The sequence below is a fragment of the Babylonia areolata genome, chromosome 21, assembly GCF_041734735.1.
Source record: "Babylonia areolata isolate BAREFJ2019XMU chromosome 21, ASM4173473v1, whole genome shotgun sequence".
Lineage (NCBI taxonomy): Eukaryota > Metazoa > Mollusca > Gastropoda > Neogastropoda > Buccinidae > Babylonia > Babylonia areolata.
In genome coordinates, this window is record NC_134896.1 from 51,487,632 (window position 1) to 51,515,369 (window position 27,738).

Genomic DNA, 27,738 nt, shown 5'->3' on the forward strand with positions numbered 1-27,738 from the left:
TCATCACTGTGTATCTATCATTTTTATCATATACCATTCCATGTGTCTGCAGCACACGTCTCTCCATCGTCACTGTGTATCTATGATTTTTATCATATACCATTCCATGTGTCTGCAGCACACGTCTCTCCATCGTCACTGTGTATCTATGATTTTTATCATATACCATTCCATGTGTCTGCAGCACACGTCTCTCCATCGTCACTGTGTATCTATCATTTTTATCATACACCATTCCATGTGTCTGCAGCACACGTCTCTCCATTATCAATATGTATCCATCATTTCACCATATACCATTTCTTGTGTCTGCACATACATGACTCCCCATCATCAACTCTCTCTCTCTCTCTCTCTCTCTCTCTCTCTCTCTCTATATATATATATATATATATATATATATATATATATATATATACACATACATACACTCACACACATACACACACACATACATTCACACACACATACACACACATATAATGTAAAATCATCACAGGCAATATCATAGTCTCACATCACATAGGCCCCAAACCACAGCAAGATAAAAACACATCACATTTACCCCAAGTCAAAAACATGCACCAGGAGCCAGGCCTCACAGAAAAGCACACTAAAAAAAATCATCACAAATGCACACAAATCAACTCCAAGAGCATGTCCAGCATGTCAAATCACAGCAAGAACATGCAGACGGACAAGCTCTACTCAGAAAGATACAAACGGAAGAGATGTGTTTTGAGTGCTGTACAGTCAGTCAGTGCACTGTGTGAAGCAGCCTCAGCACTCACGTGGCACCGCCAGAGATGAGGGCGAGGAGGGAGCGCTGGGGTGTGGCACCAGACACCATGGACCCCAGCGACTGCTCCACGTCGTCACGGATGAAGTTGTTGCTCTCCCCTGCCTTGGCCAGCAGCTGTTTGGTCACTATATCCAGGTCCTGTACAACCACACCATGACCATCACTTAACACAACACGGACATGACCCCCCCCCCCCCCTCCCTTCCATGGACCTCTGTTAACACAACACAGACATGCCCCCCCCCCCCCCCCCCCTTTCCATGGACCTCTGTTAACACAACACAGACATGCCAGTTGTTGCTCTCCCCTGCCTTGGCCAGCAGCTGTTTGGTCACTATGTCCAGGTCCTGTACAACCACACCATGACCATCACTTAACACAACACAACATGGACATGCCCCCCCCCCCTCCCCCACCTTCCATGGGCCTCTGTTAACACAACACAGACATGCCCCCCCCCACCCTTTCCATGGGCCTCTGTTAACACAATACAGACATGCTCCCCCCCCTTCCATGGGCCTCTGTTAACACAACACAGACATGCCCCCCCCCACCCCCTTTCCATGGACCTCTGTTAACACAACACAGACATGCCAGTTGTTGCTCTCCCCTGCCTTGGCCAGCAGCTGTTTGGTCACTATGTCCAGGTCCTGTACAACCCACACCATGACCATCACTTAACGCAACACGGACATGACACCCCCCCCCCCCCTCTCTTCCATGGGCCTCTGTTAACACAACACAGACATGCCCCCCCCCCCCTTTCCATATGCCTCTGTTAACACAATACAGACATGCTCCCCCCCCTTCCATGGGCCTCTGTTAACACAACACAGACATGACCCCCCCCCTCTTTCCATGGGCCTCTGTTAACACAACACAGACATGACCCCCCCCCCCCCCCCTCTTTCCATGGGCCTCTGTTAACACAACACAGACATGACCCCCCCCCCCCCCCCCCCCTTTCCATGGGCCTCTGTTAACACAACACAGACATGACCCCCCCTCCCCTCTTTCCATGGGCCTCTGTTAACACAACACAGACATGACCCCCCCCTCCCCCCCCCCCTTCTTCCATGGGCCTCTGTTAACACAACACAGACATGACCCCGCCCCCTTTCCATGGGCCTCTGTTGACACAACACAGACATGACCCCCCCTCCCCCCCCCCCTCCATGGGCTTCTGTTAACACAACGCTGACATGAACCCCCCCCCCACCCCCCCTTTCCATAGGCCTCTGTTAACACAACACTGACATGAACCCCTACACCCCCCCCCCACCCCAATGGGCTTCTGTTAACACAACACTGACATGACCCTCCCTCCTCCATGCCATAGAAATACTATCCAACTACAGTATCACATAACCAACACAGACAGACAGACAGACAGACTCTAACAGACAGTGACAGACAACAGACAGACAGACAGGCACACTGACAGACAGACAGTGACAGACTAACAGATAATAGACAGACAGACGGGCACACTGATAGACAGACAGTGACAGACTAACAGATAATAGACAGACAGACGGGCACACTGATAGACAGACTGTGACAGACTGACAGATAACAGACAGACAGACAGACAGACACACTGATAGGCAGACTGTGGCAGACAAACAGCGTGCATGACCATGCTGAGAAAAACCCTGTGTGTGAGAGTGTGTGTGTGTGTGTGTGTGTGTGTGTGTGTGTGTGTGTGTGTGTGTGAGAGAGAGAGTGTGAGTATGTATGTGAGTGTGTGTGTGACAGTGAAGAGAGAGAGGGCGTGTGTGTGCGTGTGTGTGAGAGAGAGAGAGTGAGTGTGTGTGTGTATGTGTGTGAGAGAGAGAGAGTGAGAGAGAGAGAGTGTGTGTGTGTGTGTGAGAGAGAGAGAGAGAGAGAGAGAGAGAGAGAGAGAGAATGTGAGAGAGAGAGAGACAGAGAAAGAGAGAGAGAGAGCGTGTATGAGAGACAAAGAGAGAGAGAGAGAGAGAGTGTGTGTGAGAGAGAGAGAAAGAGAGTGTGTGTGTGTGAGAGGGAGAAAGAGAGAGAGAGAGAGTGTGTGTGTGTGAGAGAGAAAGAGAGAGAGCGAGTGTGTATGTGAGAGAGAGAGACAGAGAGAGAGAGACAGAGAGAGAGAGAGAGAGAGAGAGAGAGTGTGTGTGTGTGTGTGTGTGTGTGTGTGTGTGTGTGTGTGTGTGTGTGTGTGTGTGAGCCCCGTCACTCACAGGGTCCATGGCCTTCTTGAGGGTGGCAAACATGCTGCCCAGACACACGATGGCGAGTCGCGACACCTGAGACCTCAAGTTTTTCACCTGTACATAGAGAAGGGAGAGAGGGGTGATCACAGCTCAGATCTTAACTCTCTCCATACGAACGGCGAAAGAGACGACGTTAACAACGTTTCACCCCAATTACCACCATCAAAATATTGCAAGCGGAAGGCTCTTATACTGAAGAGGTGAATGTTGACAAAGAATACCACAATTCTGACGACGGAAGCTAAAGGTTGGGTCATTCAGACACCCACTGGACATCCGAGGCGTCTGTGTAGAGGAGAAGAGAGGACTGGCCGTACTGAGTGAGTTAACTTCCTAAAACAATAGGCACAAAAAATTAATTAACTAATCAAACAAAGTTGACCACAAAGGAGATAATGATGATGATGATGATGGGTTTGTTCCTCTGTGCCTGTCATTAACCAGAGTACAAACCGAATCAGCAGCTTAAGCTTGGTGCCCATCCTGTCTTTTAACTCACTCCTCTACTTCTCCTCTACACAGACCCCTCGGATGTCCTGTGGGTGTCTGAATGACCCAACCTTTAGCTTCTGTCGTCAGAATTGTGGTATTCTTTGTCAACATTCACCTCTTCAGTATAAGAGCCTTCCGCTTGCAATATTTTGATGATGGTAATTGGGGTGAAACGCTGTTAACGTCGTCTCTTTCGCCGTTCGTATGGAGAGACTTAAGTCTCCACATTGAATGACTGTGATTATTTATTCATGTACATTATTTTTATACTGTATACCACAAACGAATTTATCCTTCCAGAGATGATAAAGTATGCTGTATTCTGACAACACATGGACAATGTTGCCAAAAGCATTCTGAGAAATGACCGTTACAAAACATGAACACTGTGTTTTTTCACTAACACATGAACACGGCACTCTGTGAACAAAACATGAACAGTGACTGTTCTGATCAACATTTTTGGCTGACTGATTGTTATGGATACTTATATAGCGCCTATCCTCGGTCGGAGACCAAGCTCTAAGCGCTTTACAAAGACAGAGTCATTTACACAACAGGCTGCCTACTTGGGTAGAGCCGACTGACGGCTGCCGTTGGGTGCTCATCATTCGTTTCCTGTGTCATTCAATCAGATTTCAGGCATGCACACATACACACTCAGACAAACATGTAACATTTTACGTATATGATCGTTTTGTTTACTTATCCCACCATGTAGGCAGCCATACTCCGTTTTCAGGGGTGTGCATGTTGGGTATGTTCTTGTTTCCATAACTCATCAAACACTGACATGGATTACAGGATCTTTAACGTGCGTATTTGATCTTCTGCATGCGTATACATACAAAGGGGGTTCAGGCACTGGCAGGTCTGCACATATGTTGAACCTGGGAGATTCAAAAAATCTCCACCCTTTACCCACCAGGCGCCACCGAGATTTAAACCCGGGAACTCAGATTGAAAGTCCAGCGCTTTAACCACTGGGCTACTGCACCAGACATTACAACAACAACAACAAAAATCCCCAATAAACCAAGAACTGTTCCGCCTTTCCAACCCAAGTAGGAGCAACAGTTCCATGTTAAGTAAGTGATCAGCAGTCTACCTATCAATGACGACAGGTTTTCCTAGCAAACTGACAAGAAGGCCTCTAGACAGACAGACAGACAGCCATGCAGCCCACGCACCTCATTGACGATGGCCAGAATGACCGGATGAAGCACCTGAGGGCTGAAGGTTTCAGGGTGAAAGTGAACGATGCGGCGGATCATGTTCAGACCCTCTGTTTTCATCTCCCTGTGGGGCACACGCACACACACACACATGCACATACATGCACGCACACGCGCACGCACACGCACGCACGCACACACACACGCACGCATACACACACACACACACACACACACACACACACACACACACGCGCACACACACACACACATGCACACACACATATTTTGGTTAGAATTGACACAAGAAATGCACACATTAGTAATGGTGAAGATCCGCATTAAAAGAAAAAAAAGTTTTTCATTTATTGGGTGATCATCTACCTTTTTGACTCAACTTGTGTAAACAAAGTTTATGTTATAACCTGGTGTTCGGCTGTGTGTGTGTGTGTGTGTGTGTGTGTGTCCATGGTAAACTTTAACATTGGAATTTTCTCTGCAAATACTTTGTCAGTTGACACCAAATTTGGCATAAAAATTGGAAAAATTCAGTTCTTTCCAGGCATCCTGTTTAAAACAATACTGCACCTCTGGGATGGGCACACACACACACACAAAAAAAAGCCAAAATATTTGCACAATCAGTAAATAAAGAAAAGAAAAAAAAGGAGCAAAAATATGGAAATCCATTTTATACAGGAATACTCCCACCCATAATACACATATCAAACAGTATAAACAATTCAGTTTCCAATTCTCAAAATATCTCCTGCCACCTGCGACAAGACTTCAACTTCCCTATCTTTGTGTGTGAAAGCTAAACCAAGAGCAATTGTACGTCAAGTGGTTAACTCAGTCAGCGCTGAGCAGTGCCCACCAGTCATCGTTCTCCAGTTTCTTCTGAGCGGCCTTGAGGGACGAATCGGGGTCGGAGAAGGCTTTCCACACCTCCGGCGGGGCTTCTGTGGCCTCTGGGGCTCTGTCCACTGCAGGCATGGGGTGGAGAGACACTGGGTCACTGGATCTGTACCCAGACACAAGGAAGGGGTCAGTCACTGCCCTCACCACACAACATTCACAGACATCAGTGGAGGGGGTGGGAAGCTATAGCTAAGACAGCACAGACAGACATCAGTGGAGAGGGAGGGGGGGGGGGAGCTATAGCTATGACAGCACAGACAGACGTCAGTGGAGGGGGGAAGCTATAGCTATGACAGCACAGACAGACATCAGTGGAGGGGGGAAGCTATAGCTATGACAGCACAGACAGACGTCAGTGGAGGGGGGAAGATATAGCTATGACAGCACAGACAGACATCTGTGGAGGGGGGGGGGGAGATATAGCTATGACAACACAGACAGACATCTGTGGAGAGGGGGGGGGGGGGAAGCTATAGCTAAGACAGCACTGAAGCTATAGCTAAGACAGCACAGACAGACATCAGTGGGAGGGGGAAGCTATAGCTAAGACAGCACAGACAGAAATCAGTGGAAGGGGGAAGCTATAGCTATGACAGCACAGACAGACATCAGTGGAAGGGGGAAGCTATAGCTATGACAGCACAGACAGACATCTGTGGAAGGGGGAAGCTATAGCTATGACAGCACAGACAGACATCTGTGGAAGGGGGAAGCTATAGCTATGACAGCACAGACAGACATTTTTTTTTATGGAAGGATGAAAGGCGTGTGTGTGTGTGTGTGTGCGTAGGGGGTGGGGGTGGGGGTGGGGGGCAATTATGCTTAGTCTTGTAGGTATTTTTCCAAAGGAGGGGGAGTGTAGGATATGGGGGACTGGGGGGTGAAGAAGTGGTGACAGGGCTTTTGATTAGTATGAATGCATGAAAGTTGTTCTACTGTGATGCCTCTCATTTTTTGTGAACTAAGGAAGTGCTGCTTTTTGGTTAAATTCTTAGTCTTAGTCTGGTGATATCTGATTTTTAAATGAACTACGATCTTTGTAGTTGCATACTCTGTGAGAGAGAGAGAGAGAAAGAGAGAGATGGAGGGAGGGGGAGAGAGAGAGAGAAAGAATGCATGCGTGTGTGCACGCGTGGTGTGTGTGTGTGTGTGTGTGTGTGTGTGAATGTGAGTGAGTGGTGTGGGAAGATGTGCAATGCAGCTTGATGACTCAAATGGAGAGGCACGTGAATTTCAGTCATCTGTATATTTGTATATAGCTATTTCCATTTGGTGCCATTTAATTTATCTTCTTCTTTTTTTTTTCCATTCATTTTATTTGTTTGTTGTTTTCTTCTTATGTTGGACATGAGCTGCTGCCAAAAAGAAAATCTCTGTACCAAAGTATAGACAATAAAGTTTGTGTATTGTGTTTTGCGTGTATTGCGTACAGGTAAGACACCTCTGACAGCACAAGACAGACATCAGTGGAGGTCACTTATGTGCCACGGGTCACAAAGAAAATTTTGCAAAGTAACAAATATTGTGGCATTTTCACGATATGCCCTTTATCATCATCTTCTTTTTAAATCATTGATGCGCAAGACAGACTAAAAGAGGTATCATTAGAAGCAGCAAGTATTATTCCTTTACCTTAGGGAATTTATCAATTGAAAAATAAACATTTTATCCTGTGTGTAGTTATGGAGAGATGGGCGCAACAGCCGAGTGGTTAAAGCGTTGGACTGTCAATCTGAGGGTCCTGGGTTCAAATCACGGTGACGGCGCCTGGTGGGTAAAGGGTGGAGATTTTTATGATCTCCCAGGTCAACATATGTGCAGACCTGCCAGTGCCTGAACCCCCTTCGTGTGTATATGCAAGCAGAAGATCAAATACGCACGTTAAAGATCCTGTAATCCATGTCAGCGTTCGGTGGGTTATGGACACAAGAACATACCCAGCATGCACACCCCCGAAAACGGAGTATGGCTGCCTACATGGCGGGGTAAAAACGGTCATACACGTAAAAGCCCACTCGTGTGCATACGAGTGAACGCAGAAGAAGAAGAAGAAGTTATGGAGAGTAGGTGTGTGTGACTCACGTTTTGATGGTCTTCCTGGGTGTGACGACCGGGGGGACGGGTCTGGGGGCAGAGGACTTGACACTTCCTATGGTGCTGCCCAGTGTGGAGCTCATGGTGCTGTTGAGGCTGGATGATCCTGACCCCAATATGGACAGCGCTGTCGACACACAACGCATCACTCAGTCTCTGTCTTCTTCTTTTACATGCTGTTACCGTTGTTCTTCATGCATATGAATGACTTAATGCTAATTATCACATGGATATCATAAATGGAACAGTGAATCCTTAGAAATGTGTGTGTGTGTGTGTGTGTGTGTGTGAGAGAGAGAGAGAGAGAGAGACAGAGACAGAGACACAGAGAGAGAGCGAGAAAGAGAGAGAGAGAGGGGGAGAGAGAACACAGCCTCACCAGGCATCTGATGCCTGCTATCTCCCCTAAGACAAAACGAGTGAATCCACAAATCTATTCTGATGCCTGCTATCTCCTCCAAATCTATTCTGATCTCCTCTAAATCTGTTCTTCTGATGCCTGCTATCTCCTCAATCTCTTCTGATGCCTGCTATCTCCTCTAAATCTGTTCTGATGCCTGCTATCTCCTCTAAATCTATTCTGATGCCTATCTCCTCTAAATCTATTCTGATCTTCTCTAAATCTGTTCTGATGCCTGCTATCTCCTATCTCCTCTAAATCTGTTCTGATGCCTGCTATCTCCTCTAAATCTATTCTGATCTCCTCTAAATCTGTTCTGATGCCTGCTATCTCCTCTAAATCTGTTCTTCTGATGCCTGCTATCTCCTCTATGCCTATCTCCTCTAAATCTGTTCTGATGCCTGCTATCTCCTCTAAATCTATTCTGATGCCTATCTCCTCTAAATCTATTCTGATCTTCTCTAAATCTGTTCTTCTGATGCCTGCTATCTCCTCCAAATCTATTCTGATCTCCTCTAAATCTATTCTTCTGATGCCTGCTATCTCCTCTAAATCTATTCTGATCTCCTCTAAATCTGTTCTGATGCCTGCTATCTCCTCCAAATCTATTCTTCTGATGCCTGCTATCTCCTCCAAATCTATTCTGATCTCTAAATCTGTTCTGATGCCTGCTATCTCCTCCAAATCTATTCTTCTGATGCCTGCTATCTCCTCTAAATCTATTCTGATCTCCTCTAAATCTGTTCTTCTGATGCCTGCTATCTCCTCTAAATCTATTCTGATCTCCTCTAAATCTGTTCTTCTGATGCCTGCCATCTCCTCTAAATCTGTTCTTCTGATGCCTGCTATCTCCTCTAAGACAGAATGAAGCCAGCACAGCACAGCACACTGAAGGCGACGGCTGCTGCCAGCAGACTCACGTTCCACATGGAGGCTGTCGTTGGTGCCCAGTTTCTTCAGCTTCTGCTGCTGGCGCTCTCTCTCCTGCCTCAGCTTGTCGTCGCGCTCCCTCTGCCGCTGCTCACTCTCCCTCTCCCTCTCCTGCTTGGCCTTCTCCTCCTGCTCCTTCTTCTGCCGCTGCTTGTTGGCGATGGACCGCTGGAACGACTTGGCCAGGCTGGGGTGGTCCTGACACAGCAACATGCACATTGTCGTCATCATGGGTCATCGTCATCATCATACATGGTCCTGACACACAGCAACACGCACATAGTCATCATCATGGTCATCGTCATCATCATACATGGTCCTGACACACAGCAACACGCACATCGTCATCATCATGGTCATCATCATCATACATGGTCCTGACACACAGCAACACGCACATCATCATCATCATGGTCATCGTCATCATCATACATGGTCCTGACACACAGCAACACACACATCGTCATCATCATAGTCATCATCATCATACATGGTCCTGATACACAGCAACACGCACATCGACATCATCATGGTCATCGTCATCATCATACATGGTCCTGACACACATCAACACGCACATCGTCATCATCATGGTCATCGTCATCATACATGGTCCTGACACACATCAACACGCACATCGTCGTCATCATGGTCATCGTCATTATACATGGTCCTGACACACAGCAACACACACATCGTCATCATCATGGTCAATGAATAAGATGACCATGGAAAAAAAAAAGGGGGAAGAATAAAAAAGCCAAACTGACGACACAAGCCTGCCTTGGAAGAATGTAACCACATGTCCATCTACCAACCCAGTCAGAGGGAAATAACACATACAGATCTTATCCTTAATGCATCACACACACACACACACACACACACACACACACAGAGACTCAGAGAGATGTTATCATATCTCATTTCACACAAATCATCTTCCTCTTTCTCTCTCTCTCTCTCTCTCTCTCTTGAGCAGGCACACAGTTCAAGCGCTGTCAGTGAAGTCTCATCTGTCAGAATCATGTTTTTTCCCTCAGATTCCCACCACCACCACCACCACCACCAGAACAGCGACCAAAATAGCACATAAAAGCCACTGTAGTGATGTACCCTGGATGTGACCCCCGCGACCAAAAATAGAACATGAAAGCAGCTGGAGAGGTGTACCCTGGATGTGACCCCCGCGACCAAAAATAGAACATGAAAGCAGCTGGAGAGGTGTACCCTGGATGTGACCCCGCGACCAAAATAGCACATGAAAGCAGCTGGGGTGATGTACCCTGGATGTGACCCCCGCCACCAAAATAGCGCATGAAAGCAGCTGGGGTGATGTACCCTGGATGTGACCCCCGCGACCAAAAACAGCGCATGAAAGCAGCTGGAGTGATGTACGCTGGATGTGACCCCCGCGACCAAAAACAGCGCATGGAAGCAGCTGGAGTGATGTAGCGTGGATGTGACCCCACACTCCAATCACCGGTGTTCAGTCTTCGCCCAACACCATATCTCTTCACACTGCTGCTACCCATCTACTGATGCTCACAGAGGAACCTGTCTCATGTACCCCCTGCCACTTTCTCCAAGCCAGCCCATAGAATAGAAGCTTTGATCAACCACACTGACGGGCGCAATAGCCCAGTGGTTAAAGCGTTGGACTGTCAATCTGAGGGTCCCGGGTTCGAATCACGGTGACTGCGCCTGGTGGGTAAAGGGTGGAGATTTTTATGATCTCCCAGGTCAACATATGTGCAGACCTGCTAGTGCCTGAACCCCCTTCGTTTGTATATACAAGCAGAAGATCAAATACGCACGTTACAGATCCTGTAATCCATGTCAGTGTTCGGTGGGTTATGGAAACAAGAACATACCCAGCATGCACACCCCTGAAAACAGAGTATGGCTGCCTACATAGCGGGGTAAAAACGGTCATACAAGTAAAAGCCCACTCCTGTGCATACGAGTGAACGCAGAAGAAGAAGAAGAAGATCAACCACACTTTTCATTCATCGGGATCACCTCCCACCCCCCACACCCACCCCCCTTCCCTCCCCCACTCTCCCAATCAACAACAGCACTGAAATACATGTCGGGGTTTCCAATCAATGGCTGCTGTTTACAGGTTGTCATGGAGAGGAGATGTGAAATTGGAACAGCACAGCCTGAACTGGTTTCAGCGCTCCGTCAATCAAGCATGAAACGTCTGGGCTGGAAACATGGGCATGTTGGTGCTTGTGTTATCGTGCTGCACCGACTTGCTGACATCGAATGGTTTGTTTTCTTTCAAAAAATACACAGAAGGACTTTAGGGGCAGGAACTAAGGGGCAGTGGAGTGATGGCCTAGAGGTAACACGTCCACCTAGGAAGCCAGAGAATCTGAGCGTGCTGGTTTGAATCATGGCTTAGCCGCCCATATTTTCTCCCACCCTCCACTAGACCTTGAGTGGTGGTCTGGACACTAGTTATTCGGATGAGACGATAAACCGAGGTCCCGTGTGCAGCATGCACTTAGCACACATAAAAGAACCCATGGCAACAACAGGGTTGTGCCTGGCAATCCACTTCGATAGGAAAAACAAATAAAACTGCATGCAGGAAAAAAAATACAAAAAAATGGGTGGCGTTGTAGCATAGTGACGCGCTCTCCCTGGGGAGAGCAGCCCGAATTTCACACAGAGAAATCTGTTGTGATAAAAAGAAATACAAATACAAATAATAAGTGAAATCAATGGCCACAGTGAAACAATAAACAAAACAAAACAAAAATAAAACAAAAACAAATCACACACACACACACACACACACACACACACGAGGAGATGAACCACCACTACAATGGCAGGAAGGTCAATCTGCAGAGAAATCAACACGAGCAATTATGTAACTGATGAGAACGGGACCACAGCCATCTTCACAGACTGGAAAACAATAGGAATCTGGATGTCTCCACACACACACACACACCATGACATCCCACAACAACACTCACATCTTCATGGTCTCCACACAACACATCTTCACTGTCTCCACACACACACACACTGATGTTACACTCACATCTTCACCGTCTCCACACACTCACATCTTCACTGTCTCCACACACACACACACACTGATGTAACACTCACATCTTCACTGTCTCCACACATACACACACACACACACACACACACACTGATGTAACACTCACATCTTCAGTGTCTCCACACAAACACACATACTGATGTAACACACACATCTTCACTGTGTCCACACAAACACACCCCACACACAACACTCACATCTTCAGTGTCTCCACACAAACACACATACTGATGTAACACACACATCTTCACTGTCTCCACACAAACACACATACTGATGTAACACACACATCTTCACTGTCTCCACACAAACACACATACTGATGTAACACACACATCTTCACTGTCTCCACACACACACACACATACCGATGTAACACTCACATCTTCACTGTCATCCTCAGCAGCAGTGCTGGACTCGGGATCAGCAGAGGACATGTCAGCCGTGCTGCGGACAGCCACCCCCACCACCCCGGCAGGGGCCGCCCCCTTGGCTCCCCCTTCTAGGCGCCGGCGCTCTGCTTTCTCTGCCATTCCGGAGGAGGACACAGGGTACTCTGACATGCTGGCCGATGACTCAAACATGCCTGCAGGGTGGAGGGGGACAGACACACAGAGCAACAGGGTCATTCACAGCCTGACTTAGCTCCTGGTGTGAGAATGACTTGATGCTTGCCAAGCCGGCTGTCCAAAAACTTTAGCCTGCGATGAGGTGCTAGTTCGTTTGTGGAGTGAGAATGTCTGATGCCGTCAAAGGGCGGTAGAACAGCTGATACTGTTAACTGGTATCGGAATAAATGATGCTGTCAAATGGTGTGAAAATAACTAATGCTTGCAAATGGTGACAGAATAACTGATGCTGTCAAATGGTATAACTAACACTGTCAAATGGTGACAGAATAACTGATGCTGTCAAATGGTATACCTGACACTGTCAAATGGTGACAGAATAACTGATACTGTCAAATGGTGATAAAAAAACTGATACTGACAAGTTTCAGTTTTAGCATACTGTCAAATGGTGATAAAATAACTGATACAGTCAAATGGTATAACTGATACTGTCAAATGGTGATAAAATAACTGATACAGTCAAATGGTATAACTGTCACTGTCAAATGGTGATAGAATAACTGATACTGTCAAATAGTGACAGAATAACTAATACCGTCAAATGGTATAAATGACACTGTCAAATGGTGACAGAATAACTGATACCGTCAAATGGTGACAGAATAACTGATACTGTCAAATGGTGACAGAATAACTGATACCGTCAAATGGTGACAGAATAACTGATACTGTCAAATGGTGACAGAATAACGGACACTGTCAAATGGTGCCGGCGCTCTGCTTTCTCTGCCATTCCGGAGGAGGACACAGGGTACTCTGACATGCTGGCCGATGACTCAAACATGCCTGCAGGGTGGAGGGGGACAGACACACAGAGCAACAGGGTCATTCACAGCCTGACTTAGCTCCTGGTGTGAGAATGACTTGATGCTTGCCAAGCCGGCTGTCCAAAAACTTTAGCCTGCGATGAGGTGCTAGTTCGTTTGTGGAGTGAGAATGTCTGATGCCGTCAAAGGGCGGTAGAACAGCTGATACTGTTAACTGGTATCGGAATAAATGATGCTGTCAAATGGTGTGAAAATAACTAATGCTTGCAAATGGTGATAGAATAACTGATGCTGTCAAATGACGATAGAATAACTGATGCTGTCAGATGGTGACAGAATAACTGATGCTGTCAAATGGTGTAACTGACACTGTCAAATGGTGACAGAATAACTGATACTGTCAAATGGTATAACTGACACTGTCAAATGTTGATAGAATATCTGATACCGTCAAATGGTGATAAAATAACTGATACTGCCAAATGGTGACAAAATAACTGATACAGTCAAATGGTATAACTGTCACTGTCAAATGGTGATAGAATAACTGATACTGTCAAATGGTATAACTGACACTGTCAAATGGTGACAGAATAATTGATACTGTCAAATGGTGGCAGAATAACGGACACTGTCAAATGGTGACAGAATAACTGACACTGTCAGATGTTGATAGAATATCTGATACTGTCAAATGGTGATAAAATAACTGATACTGTCAAATGGTGACAGATTAACTGACACTGTGAAATGGTGACAGATTAACTGACACTGTCAAATGGTAATAGAATAAACGACACTGTCAAATGGTATAACTGACACTGTCAAATGGTGACAGAATAACTGATGCAGTCAAATGGTATAACTGTCACTGTCAAATGGTGATAGAATAACTGATACTGTCAAATGGTGACAGAATAACTGATAGTGTCAAATGGTGATAGAATAGCTGATACTGTTAAATAGTGTGTCAAGTAGTGTGAGAATGAGCAACACTGTCAAACAGTGGGAGAATAACTAACACAGTCAAACAGCGTGAGAATGAGAATGAGAATGAGAAACACTAAGTAATACTGTCAAATGGTGCAAAACTAAACCAACATTATCAAAACGGTATCAGAATAACTGGCATGGTCAAACAGTGTGAGATTAACTGATATGGTCAACTAGTGTGAGAATAACCAACACTATGAAACTGAGACTAAGTAGTAATACAGTTAAATGGTGTGACGATAAGTTATACTGTAATACTGGCGAGTGAATCACTGAAATTCTGACCAACCACAAGAAGAAGAATCACTGAAAGAGTTGAATGGTGTGAGAATAACTGGTGTTGTCTATCTGTAAACACTGTCCAAAATGCAGTGAAACAAAAGAAATAAAGATTCCCACACACATACGGGCATGTTCATTGAAAGCAAAAATGCAGAGATTTCACAATAAAGAGCTGAGGATGTAAGGAAACGAGATGGTTGTAACTGAGGTCCTGAAACTTCTCGCACACACACACACAATCACATACAGACAGTATTCTTCAATCTGATTCATTTTTGCTCTTTATCTATTTCTCTCTGAAACTGAAACTTATATCTAAAACCCAAAGCATTTTTTTTAACATAAAGGTGAATTGTTAAAAAATAATGATACATGCAAACATTTTCCGCATCATCAGTCCAAAATCTACAATATTAACCCTTTGAGCCCTGACCACCGCTTTACCGGTGGCAGAGAAAAATGACATTATGCCCAGCCACCGGTTGAGCAGTGTGTAAACACTTGAAGCGTGCAGAGTCTCAACCTGGCCCGTCAGGGCAGAAATCAGGGACAAAATATGCGAGAAAACAACTGTACACAACGCAGCAAGTAATTGATATGCTTGATGATTTATTGGAAGTAGAGTATGACAATGATTACTCTGATAGTGAGGTGGAATTCGAATTGGATGATTTTGCTACAGATAGTGATGTTGAAAATGAATATGAGCATGCAAAATCAGTTGATCAAAGGAGGTGTGTCAGGTTGATACTGCACGCTTCATGGTAGAAATCAATCTTTTTTTATCCAAAGCACATGCACAAAACATAGTGAAAAGGCGTGGCAATGTTGGTACTACATTCGCTGACGTCAGAATATTACGGTTTTTCTGATTGGCTCTTCAATATAAGTCAACCAATAGCAAAACACGACAAGTGTTTACGCACCGCTCAACTGGTGGCCAGGCATTATGCCACCCCTCCCCACCACCGGTAAAGCGGTGGTCAGGGCTCAAAGGGTTAAGAACTGCAAAGTCTGAAGCGGCTTCACTGAGATTTGATGACAATTGGCATTTTGATACATCTCTCATAATATACATAACGCTGAGACAGGAGTGTGTGTCGGGATGGGGGAGTTAGAGGTGGAGACTGACAAATAGAGACAGCAAAGACAACAAAACCTCCAACACTTATAAAATGCTCCAACAAATCCAAAGCCACTACATATTAGTTACAAATTAAGTCTACATGCATGCAAAGCACATCCGTGGTATCACTTGCTTTTGTTTGAAACAGCTGAGGCACCATTCACGAAGCATTGTCTAAGTCCACAGAGAACAGATCTAGCTACTATATAGAAATACTGTCCATTTGACACAACACTGTTGTAGCCACTACCAGTACAAACATATCACAGCACCAATGCAGTTCTGGTCACAGACTGTACCGTGCACCTCACACCAAGGGGGGACAAACACATCACAGCACCAATGCAGTCCTAGTCACAGACTGTACCGTGCACCTCACACCAAGGGGGACAAACACATCACAGCACCAATGCAGTCCTAGTCACAGACTGTACCGTGCACCTCACACCAAGGGGGACAAACACATCACAGCACCAATGCAGTTCTGGTCACAGACTATTCCATACACAGCTGTCATCAACCTACCTATGTCTCACACCAAAGGAGACACAGTATCACTACCTGGACTTTTGTTTTTTTGTTTTGTTTTTTTTCAACCCTGTCTGCATGCACTGTTTCTACTCATTGTGCATTCCCCATGAGCAGTCACACCCGGGTTCCTCTGCCACAATCTCAGTGCCAGCAGTCCACACGCAAGAGGAGACCCTGCACTGCTGATGAGTCACTTTGGTCATGTTCACTTGTGTCTGTTGTCATTCAACATACTCTGGAAACCACTGCCCAAGCCCACTACTGATGACAATAACTGTTTAGCTGCAGAGCCAGACTGAGGTGAGCGCCCCCTTCAGAGTGGAGATCACCACCAAATCCGTCCAGTGACAGTCCCCCATCAATCTGCCGATACTAAAGACTTTGACAGGACCTTGGCCCAAACAGATCCTGTGTGTTGACTAATAATAATAATAATAATAATAATAATTCATAACTTTTCTTGACTGACTTCATGCTGATCAGAGAACACAGGTACAGACACACACACACATGGATCCTGTCTGTTGACTGATTTCATACTGATCAGAGAACACAGACAAGCACAGACACACACAGACACACACACACATGGATCCTCTGTGTTGACTGACTTCATACTGATCAGAGAACACAGACAGGCACAGACACACACACATGGATCCTGTGTGTTGACTGACTTCATACTGATCAGAGAACACAGACAAGTACAGACACACACAGACACACACAGACACACACACACGGATTCTGTGTGTTGACTGACTTCATACTGATCAGAGAACACAGACAAGCACAGACACACACACATGGATCCTGTCTGTTGACTGACTTCATACTGATCAGAGAACACAGACAAGCACAGACACATACACACATGGATCCTGTCTGTTGACTGACTTCATACTGATCAGAGAACACAGACAAGCACACACACACACACAAGGCAGGCCAGTATCCACTTTCTGCATCTAGCTTCTGGGCGGCTTCACATTCTCTGGCACACAGGTCTCTTTTGGATTAGTGTGGAAATGATCAATGTGTTCATCACTACATTATATACATATAATTCACTGCCCTGATGGCTGTAAAAACCTACGGGACGTTTCACCCTTGACCTGAACAACAGATCTTACTTGCGCCACTCTTTCCAAACACAGCAACACGCCAGGACCAATTGCTCTCTCTCTCCATCACACATCAACGTCACACTGGTCAGTATCACATCCCTACACACCCCTTTCCTCACAGCCTTCCACAAGGAACTAGTCCAACACAGAACCATGTACAATGTTTCATAATGCGTCACTGTCCACAAGTTTCAAACTTTCTTTGTATCACCTCACAACTCTTATCACCTCACAACTCTTCTAATCATCACTAACAGTAATACTGCTCCACACACTTTATAGTCACCAATACTGCTCCACACGATTTACAGTCACAATGACGGCAATTTAGTTTTCCTGCTCAAACAAGAGAGTTACCTTTCCTGCTGACAAAAATCTTTTTGTTTAAGACTGCTGGAATGCCAAGAGACTGCAACAAGCCTTGCTATCATTTTGTCCACACAGGAGACACAGTCACCTATCTGTTTCTTGAACAGTCACATTAAAGCCACTTCATCTCCATGTGTGTCGTCACAGATCATGTCACGCATACAGTGACCATTCTCCACAACTGTCCTGAAGCAATCAACATGCCTTCACGAGTGCAATTTAATCAACACGTCTTCACCACAAGAATTTTCACACAGACTTTACAGACAAACAAATCTCTCATGTGAGAACAATGCACATCTCCTTCACATCAAGGACTAAATGGATCTACATGTACAATTACTGATCAAGTACAAAACAGACCAATGCTAGCACACACAACGATCAGTTTTGTAACAGACATCCACAACAATCAGTTTTGTAACAGACATTCTGTCTATCAGTTGCATGCTTTGCCTACCCAGTCCACATCCAGTATCGGTATCAGTGTCAGTAGCTCAAGGAGGCGTCACTGCGTTCGGTCAAATCCATATACGCTACACCACATCTGCCAAGCAGATGCCCGACCAGCAGCGTAACCCAACGCGCTTAAGTCCAGATCCACTATTGTCAATGCACTTATCAAAGCTAGTGACAACAGGAATTCTACGTTGTCAATCCACTTATCAAAGCTAGTGACAACAGGAATTCTACGTTGTCAATGCACTTATCAAAGCTAGTGACAACAGGAATTCTACACTGTCAATGCACTTATCAAAGCTAGTAACAACAGGAATTCTACATTGTCAATGCACTTGTCAAAGCTAGTGACAACAGGAATTCTACATTGTCAATGCACTTATCAAAGCTAGTGACAACAAGAATTCTACACTTAATATGGCACTGTACTGCTGCACGACATCTTTAAAAGTCAAGCTATTTCAAGAATCTTATCACCGTATCATAGGTTTGTAGTTGTTTTTTTACTGTCTTTCTGGTGAAGTATGCTTTCAAATTAAGCGTCAGAAGTTACATCCATACAATTCTTAAACAGCATCTTTGTCGTGAACATGTATTTATTTCACTTAAATAACAGCAATTTTTTTCTTCTTTAAAAAAAAAAAATCCTTCCATAATAACATACCATATTCAACAATTCCAAATCCCCAACAACAACAACAACAAATTCAGTATTGCAAGTGGATTTCATGCAAAACTTGCAACATCTAATGTCAAGTCTCCTTCATGATACACAATATTCTCTTATCACTGCCAGTGTGGTATAATTCAAGTGCACACACAGGACTGAACCTGAAGAATATCCAAACGTCTTTTGATCCCACTACTGGTGGCCATACTCTGCTGCAGTCTTCACCAGTTCTGATGATGGCCCACACCTCCTGTTCTAGAAGTCTATAGATCCCACTGCTGGCCTTACTCTGCTGCAGTCTTCACCAGTTCTGATGGTGGCCCACACCTCCTGTTCTAGAAGCCTATAGATCCCACTGCTGGCCTTACTCTGCTGCAGTCTTCAACAGTTCTGCTGGCCCAAATCCCTGTTCTAGAAGTCTATAGATCCCACTGCTGGCCTTACTCTCCTGCAGTCTTCACCAGTTCTGCTGATGGCCAACACCTCCTGTTCTGGAAGTCTATAGATCCCAATGCTGGCCTTACTCTGCTGCAGTCTTCAACAGTTCTGCTGATGGCCCACACCTCCTGTTCTAGAAGTCTATAGATCCCACTGCTGGCCTTACTCTGCTGCAGTCTTCAACAGTTCTGCTGGCCAACACCTCCTGTTCTGGAAGTCTATAGATCCCACTGCTGGCCTTACTCTGCTGCAGTCTTCACCAGTTCTGCTGATGGCCCACACCTCCTGTTCTAGAAGTCTATAGATCCCACTGCTGGCCTTACTCTTCTGCAGTCTTCACCAGCTCTGATGATGGCCCACACATCTTGTTCTAGAAGTCTACAGATCCCACTGCTGGCCTTACTCTGCTGCAGTCTTCACCAGTTCTCATCGCCCACACCTCCTGTTCTAGAAGTCTATAGATCCCACTGCCGGCCTTACTCTGCTGCAGTCTTCATCAGTTCTGCTGGTGGCCAACACCTCCTGTTCTAGAAGTCTATAGATCCCAATGCTGGCCTTACTCTGCTGCAGTCTTCAACAGTTCTGCTGGCCAACACCTCCTGTTCTGGAAGTCTATAGATCCCACTGCTGGCCTTACTCTGCTGCAGTCTTCAACAGTTCTGCTGGCCAACACCTCCTGTTCTGGAAGTCTATAGATCCCACTGCTGGCCTTCCTCTGCTGCAGTCTTCATCAGTTCTGATGATGGCCCACACCTGTTCTAGAAGTCTATAGATCCCACTGCTGGCCTTACTCTGCTGCAGTCTTCAACAGTTCTGCTGGTGGCCAACACCTCCTGTTCTAGAAGCCTATAGATCCCACTGCTGGCCTTACTCTGCTGCAGTCTTCAACAGTTCTGCTGGCCCAAATCCCTGTTCTAGAAGTCTATAGATCCCACTGCTGGCCTTACTCTGCTGCAGTCTTCGCCAGTTCTGCTGGCCAACACCTCCTGTTCTGGAAGTCTATAGATCCCACTGCTGGCCTTCCTCTGCTGCAGTCTTCATCAGTTCTGCTGATGGCCCACACCTCCTGTTCTAGAAGCCTATAGATCCCACTGCTGGCCTTACTCTGCTGCAGTCTTCATCAGTTCTGCTGGCCCACACCTGTTCTAGAAGTCTATAGATCCCACTGCTGGCCTTCCTCTGCTGCAGTCTTCATCAGTTCTGCTGGCCCACACCTGTTCTAGAAGTCTATAGATCCCACTGCTGGCCTTACTCTGCTGCAGTCTTCAACAGTTCTGCTGGCCCAAATCCCTGTTCTAGAAGTCTATAGATCCCACTGCTGGCCTTCCTCTGCTGCAGTCTTCACCAGCTCTGCTGGCCCAAATCCCTGTTCTACAAGCAGGACATGCTGCCCGACAGAGAAAGCCACAAACAAGTACAGCAGGCAGAGAGGAGGATGTAGCAAAGCACTGCAGCCACAGTCACTGCACTGAAAGCACAGGGGACAGGTACAGGTCCTTCAGGCTACGACATCTATCTACAGTGTACAGGTCCATCAAGCTACGTCTATCTACCACAGGTCCATCAAGCTACGTCTATCTATCTATCTATCTATCTATCTACTGTGGCCCCTGCCACTAGGCGGCAGCACCAATGGCACGGGGACACATACCGCGACCCACAAGCGCCATCCTGTCCTGTGGAGAGGACCTCTCCTTCTCCTCCTCCCCCACCCACGCTCTGTCCAAGTCAGGGGAGAGCGGCGCCGAGATGGACGGGCATGTGGAGGAGAGGGGGGGGGCCCCCAGAGGGGACAGGAGAGAGCCTGAAAAGACAGCGTCAGTACAGTGCGCAACACCCCCTGGAACCATCACCCCCCAACACCCCCCGCCCCTCTACAACCTTCATCCCCCCCCCCCCCCACAACCTTCATCACTGTCACCTGGCCCAACACCCCCCTACAACCTTCATCACTGTCACCTGGCCCAACACCCCCCTACAACCTTCATCACTGTCACCTGGTCCAACACCCCCCTACAACCTTCATCACTGTCACTTGGTCCAACACCCCCCTACAACCTTCATCACTGTCACCTGGTCCAACACCCCCATACAACCCTCATCACTGTCACCTGGTCCAACACCCCCCACAACCTTCATCACTGTCACCTGGTCCAACACCCCCCACAACCTTCATCACTGTCACCTGGTCCAACACCCCCCACAACCTTCATCACTGTCACCTGGCCCAACACCCCCCCCCCAACCCCCACAACCTTCATCACTGTCACTTGGCCCAACACCCCCCCCCCCCCACAACCTTCATCACTGTCACCTGGCCCAACACCCCCCACAACCTTCATCACTGTCACCTGGCCCAACACCCCCCCCCCCCCCCACAACCTTCATCACTGTCACCTGGCCCAACACCCCCCACAACCTTCACTGTCACCTGGCCCAACACCCCCCCACAACCTTCATCACTGTCACCTGGTCCAACACCCCCCCACAACCTTCATCACTGTCACCTGGTCCAACACCCCCCCACAACCTTCATCACTGTCACCTGGCCCAACACCCCCCCACAACCTTCATCACTGTCACCTGGCCCAACACCCCCCTACAACCTTCATCACTGTCACCTGGTCCAACACCCCCCTACAACCTTCATCACTGTCACCTGGTCCCAACACCCCCCTACAACCTTCATCACTGTCACCTGGTCCAACACCCCCCTACAACCTTCATCACTGTCACCTGGTCCAACACCCCCCCTACAACCTTCATCACTGTCACCTGGCCCAACACCCCCCTACAACCTTCATCACTGTCACCTGGCCCAATACCCCCCCCCCCCCCCCCCAACAACCTTCATCAATGTCACCTGACCCAACACCCCCCCACAACCTTCATCACTGTCACCTGGCCCAACACACACCCCCATCGCCACCACTGTATCATTATGGATGCTGGCATGGTGCCTATCTTCCAGTGACGAGAATCATCAGTATCATTGATACTGCTATAGTGCCTATCTTACAGTGAGGAGTATCATCAGTATCGCCACTGATACTGGTATGATGCCTATCTTCCAGTGGGCATTAGTACCTATCTCCCAGTGGGGATGATCACATCGTTGTGGATACTGATGATGTGCCTATCTTCCAATGGGGATTATCATCAGTATCACTACTGACACTTGTATAGTGCCTACATTCAGTCAGAGACCCAAGTTCTGTCCACTTAACTCACTCGGGACGACAAGTTTTCTCCCTTGCTTTTCCCCACAGACGGCCAATTTGTAAGGGTTTGGAAAAAAATTACAAAAAATACAAAATACTGTGTAAGAAAATGAAACTTTCAGAACTGGTTTATTACGTGTTGAGCTATTACATATAAAAAAAATCAAATTTCTCATCTTATTTTTACAGTTTTACCATATGTAGAAAATACTGCCAATTTTTCACCCCGAATCACCATACCCATGCTCGCTTTCTGCATTAAATTCGCTTTCTTCTTCGTCATCATCCACCTCTTCAATGTCCGACCCTTCAGTTTGTAGCATTTCAAGTACTTCGGCAACCCTAAAACGTTGCCGTCACTGCCTTGTTCTCTTCACAACACTCTGAGAAGAGCCCGCTTTGCTAACAGGCTGGCACACGAGCAGACGACCGGTCAGTGACTTTGTCAGCGTATGTGCGAGACAGGCCACACATCCCAGGCTGACCAATCATACTGTTCGATTGTGGAGTGACCCAGAATAACGCACTCTGCTTGGCTAATCACAAAATCATGTGTACAACGCATGATGGAATTTTACTTTTGGAGAATGCTATTCCATTCCTTCGTCCAAATCCGAATACGTTTTGTGTAGTAATGCATGAGCATTCCTTCGTCCGGAGAGAGTTAACAAACACTGCAGGCTGCTGACATCAGCAGAGCCCACCGACAGCTGCCTCCAAGCTCTCACCATTTGTTTCCCCGAGTTGTCTTTTTCAACTTCTGTAAATTAAGAGTCATGCATGCACTGAATTACAGGCGTGTAAGCTCTTTGTCTCTGCACAAGACTCAGAGCTATAATAATAGAAACCATGATCATTATTATCATGATCATAATCCAGTCAGGTTTCAGTCAGGTCTGTGCAGACACACACACACATGTATATCCATGCTTCACTACCTTTGGTGGTGCGACGTCTGTCTCTGGCCCGCGTGTTGACCGGCTGCCCCGTGGAGCGTGTCGTGGTGCTGCTGGTGTCGTAGGCGGGGCCAGAGGAGCTGTCCTCGCTGTAGCCCCGCCCCACCACCTGCACGTCGGAGTTGGGGTTCTCCCTGAAGGTGACCCCGCTGTTGGGGTTGTAGTCCAGGTGCACCGTGTGGCGGTTCTCGTTCACGTCCAAGTTCTCTGTGCTGCGCTTGCGGGGTGCCACAGACCCGTAGGAGGTCCCTTTGGCCCTGGGCTCCACTGTGCTGTGGTCTGCTGCCCTCTTGCTGTGCACACACAATCATATCTCATATCAATAACTGAAGGCTCCACTGTGATGTGGTCAGCAGACCTCTTGCTGTGCACACACAATCATATCTCATATCAATAACCGACCTGAAGCTGAAGGCTCCACCATGCTGTGGTCTGCAGCCCTCTTGCTGTGCACACACAATCATATCTCATATCAATAACCGACCTGAAGCTGAAGGCTCCAGCGTGCTGTGGTCAGCAGCCCTCTTGCTGTGCACACACAATCATATCTCATATCAATAACCGACCTGAAGCTGAAGGCTCCAGCGTGCTGTGGTCAGCAGCCCTCTTGCTGTGCACACACAATCATATCTCATATCAATAACTGAAGGCTCCACTGTGATGTGGTCAGCAGACCTTTTGCTGTGCACACACAATCATATCTCATATCAATAACCGACCTGAAGCTGAAGGCTCCACCGTGCTGTGGTCAGCAGCCCTCTTGCTGTGCACACACAATCATATCTCATATCAATAACTGAAGGCTCCACTGTGCTGTGGTCTGCAGCCCTCTTGCTGTGCACACACAATCATATCTCATATCAATAACTGACCTGAAGCTGCAGGCTCCACCGTGATGTGGTCTGCTGCCATCTTGTTGTTCATACACACGCAAGAATATTTAACATCAATAATGGTGATAAAAGGATTTATATAGCACCAAATTTTGTTTGCTGTGTTCACACAGAGAGTAGAAGATTAACAAAAACAATTACAACAACAATAATGACAATTATAATAGTCATTCTGTGTGTGTGTGTGTGTGTGTGTGTGTGTGTGTGTGTGCATGTGTGTGTGTATGTGTGCGAACGACCTCTTGACGGAGGTGATGGTGCTGGAGGTGGTCTGTATGTGTGTGTTGTGGGGGGGGATGGGGGGGGGGGGGGGGCAGTGACCTCTTGACGGAGGTGATGGTGCTGGAGGTGCTGAAGATGCCGCTCTCCTCCACACGGTCCGACTCCGTGGGGGAGGAGGCCATGCTCTGCCGACTCTCCTGTTTCTCGATGCGGTCAAACAGGCGCTGGGCCTTGTTCTTGGCGCTGTTGCGCAGCCCCCTGCCTCGCAGCGACCCAGTCTGGCACACACACACACACACACACATGTGACGTCTATATAGATATCTTTGTTAACACACACACATGTGATGTCTATACAGATATCTTTGTTAACACCTTCGCACTGACCCAGTCTGACACACACACACATGTGACGTCTATATAGATATCTTTGTTAACACACACACATGTGACGTCTATATAGATATCTTTGTTAACACCTTTGCATTCACCCAGTCTGACACACACACACACAGACGTCTATACAGATATCTTTGTTAACACCTACACAGATATCAATGAGATCAGGACCACAGGATTTATGATAATGCACATATGTGAGGTGTGTGTGTAGTATAGTAAAAAAAAAAATATATAAAAAAAAAAGAAATTATTCAGCGAAAGGTCTGGCATCCTTACCACAGCCTAATCTTGGGGGGAAAAAAAGAATTAAAACAAAAACAACAACAGCAAAGAACACCAAAGGGCAACAGACTGGGAAGGCAGAAAACGCAGACAATAGTGAAGGAACATGTGAAGTGAAGCACACACACACACACACACACACACACACACACACACACACACAGACACGCACACACAGACACACACAGACACACACACACAGAGACACGCACACACACATGCACACAGACACACACAGACACACACACACACACAGACACGCACACATACACACACACACACACAGACACGCACACACACACACACACACACACACACACACACACACACGCACACACACACACACGCACACACACACAGACACACGCACACACACACACACACACACACACATGCCTACACAAAAAATCCACACATATGCCACCCCCCCTCCCCTCCTCACACACATACATGTGTGCACACACTCACATGCATATCACACACATACACTTTTACCTGATATGCACTTCGAACACTGCGTACACATTGACACATATATATATGCCTTGCATCAGCCACCTCTTTTTCATCTCAAACACGGCAGAAACTACAATCAAAACGCATACCACACTCACCAGAATCACACAACCCACCACTCTTCAGCTGTATACAGCTGGGATACACGGCCTGTTTCAGTCCCTCACACACATCTAAAAACCTCACAAGTTGTCTCTACATTCTTCAGACACTCATTTCTGTCCATGCATGTGCACATATGGATTTGTCCGAACGCAGAGACGCCTCCTTGAGCTACTGAAACTGAAACTGAAACTGCATGTGTGTGCATGCATGCATGTGTTTTTGTGCATTATTTGTCTGACTGTGCACGTGTGTGCGTATGTGCATGTGTGTGTGTGTGTGTGTGTGTGTGTGTGTGTGTGTGTGTGTGTGTGTGTGTGTGTGTGTGTGCATGTGCATACATGTGTGCTATGTGTGTGTGTACGTGTATTCATGCATACGTGCGTGTGTGTATGTGTGCATACATATGTGTGAGTGTGCTCTTGTGCAGCTTGTGACCAACCGACACATCATCGCAAAATGCTTTGAGATGTCTGAAAAGCGCTACTGAACAAACCATTATCACCCATGACTATCAAAGCACCTACAATACCTCACTCCACTAAGGGTGCTGGACACAGCTATCAGTACACAGCCTCACTAGGGGTGCTGGACACAGCTATCAGTACACAGCCTCACTAGGGGTGCTGGACACAGCTATCAGTACATAGCCTCACTAGGGGTGCTGGACACAGCTATCAGTACATAGCCTCACTAGGGGTGCTGGACACAGCTATCAGTACATAGCCTCACTGGGGGAGCTGGACACCGCTATCAGTACATAGCCTCACTAGGGAAGCTGGACACCGCTATCAGTACATAGCCTCACTAGGGGTGCAGGACACAGCTATCAGTACACAGCCTCACTAGGGGAGCTGGACACAGCTGTCAGTACATAGCCTCGCTAGGGGTGCTGGACACAGCTATCAATACATAGCCTCACTAGGGGTGCAGGACACAGCTATCAGTACATAGCCTCACTAGGGGTGCTGGACACAGCTATCAGTACATAGCCTCACTAGGGGAGCTGGACACAGCTATCAGTACATAGCCTCACTAGGGGTGCTGGACACAGCTATCAGTACATAGCCTCACTGGGGGAGCTGGACACCGCTATCAGTACATAGCCTCACTAGGGAAGCTGGACACCGCTATCAGTACATAGCCTCACTAGGGGTGCAGGACACAGCTATCAGTACATAGCCTCACTAGGGGTGCAGGACATAGCTATCAGTACACAGCCTCACTAGGGGTGCTGGACACAGTTATCAGTACATAGCCTCACTAGGGGAGCTGGGCACCGCTATCAGTACATAGCCTCACTAGGGGTGCAGGACATAGCTATCAGTACACAGCCTCACTAGGGGTGCTGGACACAGTTATCAGTACATAGCCTCACTAGGGGTGCTGCTATCAGTACACAGCCTCACTTGGGGTGCTGCTATCAGTACACAGCCTCACTTGGGGTGCTACTATCAGTACACAGCCTCACTAGGGGTGCTGCTATCAGTACACAGCCTCACTAGGGGTGCTGCTATCAGTACACAGCCTCACTAGGGGTGCTGGACACAGCTATCAGTACACAGCCTCACCCGACTGGGCATGCTGGAGACAGAGACG

At 47.0% G+C, this 27,738-nt stretch overlaps 2 protein-coding genes across 3 annotated transcripts in view; both read right to left on the bottom strand.

The window, feature by feature from the left end:
- Window positions 1-27,738, bottom strand: part of LOC143295950 (uncharacterized) — a 343,443-nt gene that overhangs the window by 61,249 nt on the left and 254,456 nt on the right. The gene's annotated exons all lie outside the window — the stretch shown is intronic.
- Window positions 1-27,738, bottom strand: part of LOC143296479 (TOG array regulator of axonemal microtubules protein 1-like) — an 88,793-nt gene that overhangs the window by 13,364 nt on the left and 47,691 nt on the right. For both annotated transcript variants that reach the window (XM_076608436.1, XM_076608435.1), the window contains 10 exons: window positions 27,711-27,738; window positions 24,937-25,115; window positions 23,705-24,015; window positions 12,535-12,737; window positions 9,054-9,261; window positions 7,722-7,860; window positions 5,596-5,742; window positions 4,734-4,842; window positions 3,019-3,105; window positions 792-940 (listed from right to left, as the gene is read on the bottom strand). The exon at window positions 27,711-27,738 is cut by the window's right edge and continues 151 nt beyond it. In XM_076608436.1, coding sequence (XP_076464551.1) covers window positions 792-940; window positions 3,019-3,105; window positions 4,734-4,842; window positions 5,596-5,742; window positions 7,722-7,860; window positions 9,054-9,261; window positions 12,535-12,737; window positions 23,705-24,015; window positions 24,937-25,115; window positions 27,711-27,738 — 1,560 coding nt within the window. The remainder of the gene's footprint in view (window positions 1-791; window positions 941-3,018; window positions 3,106-4,733; window positions 4,843-5,595; window positions 5,743-7,721; window positions 7,861-9,053; window positions 9,262-12,534; window positions 12,738-23,704; window positions 24,016-24,936; window positions 25,116-27,710) is intronic.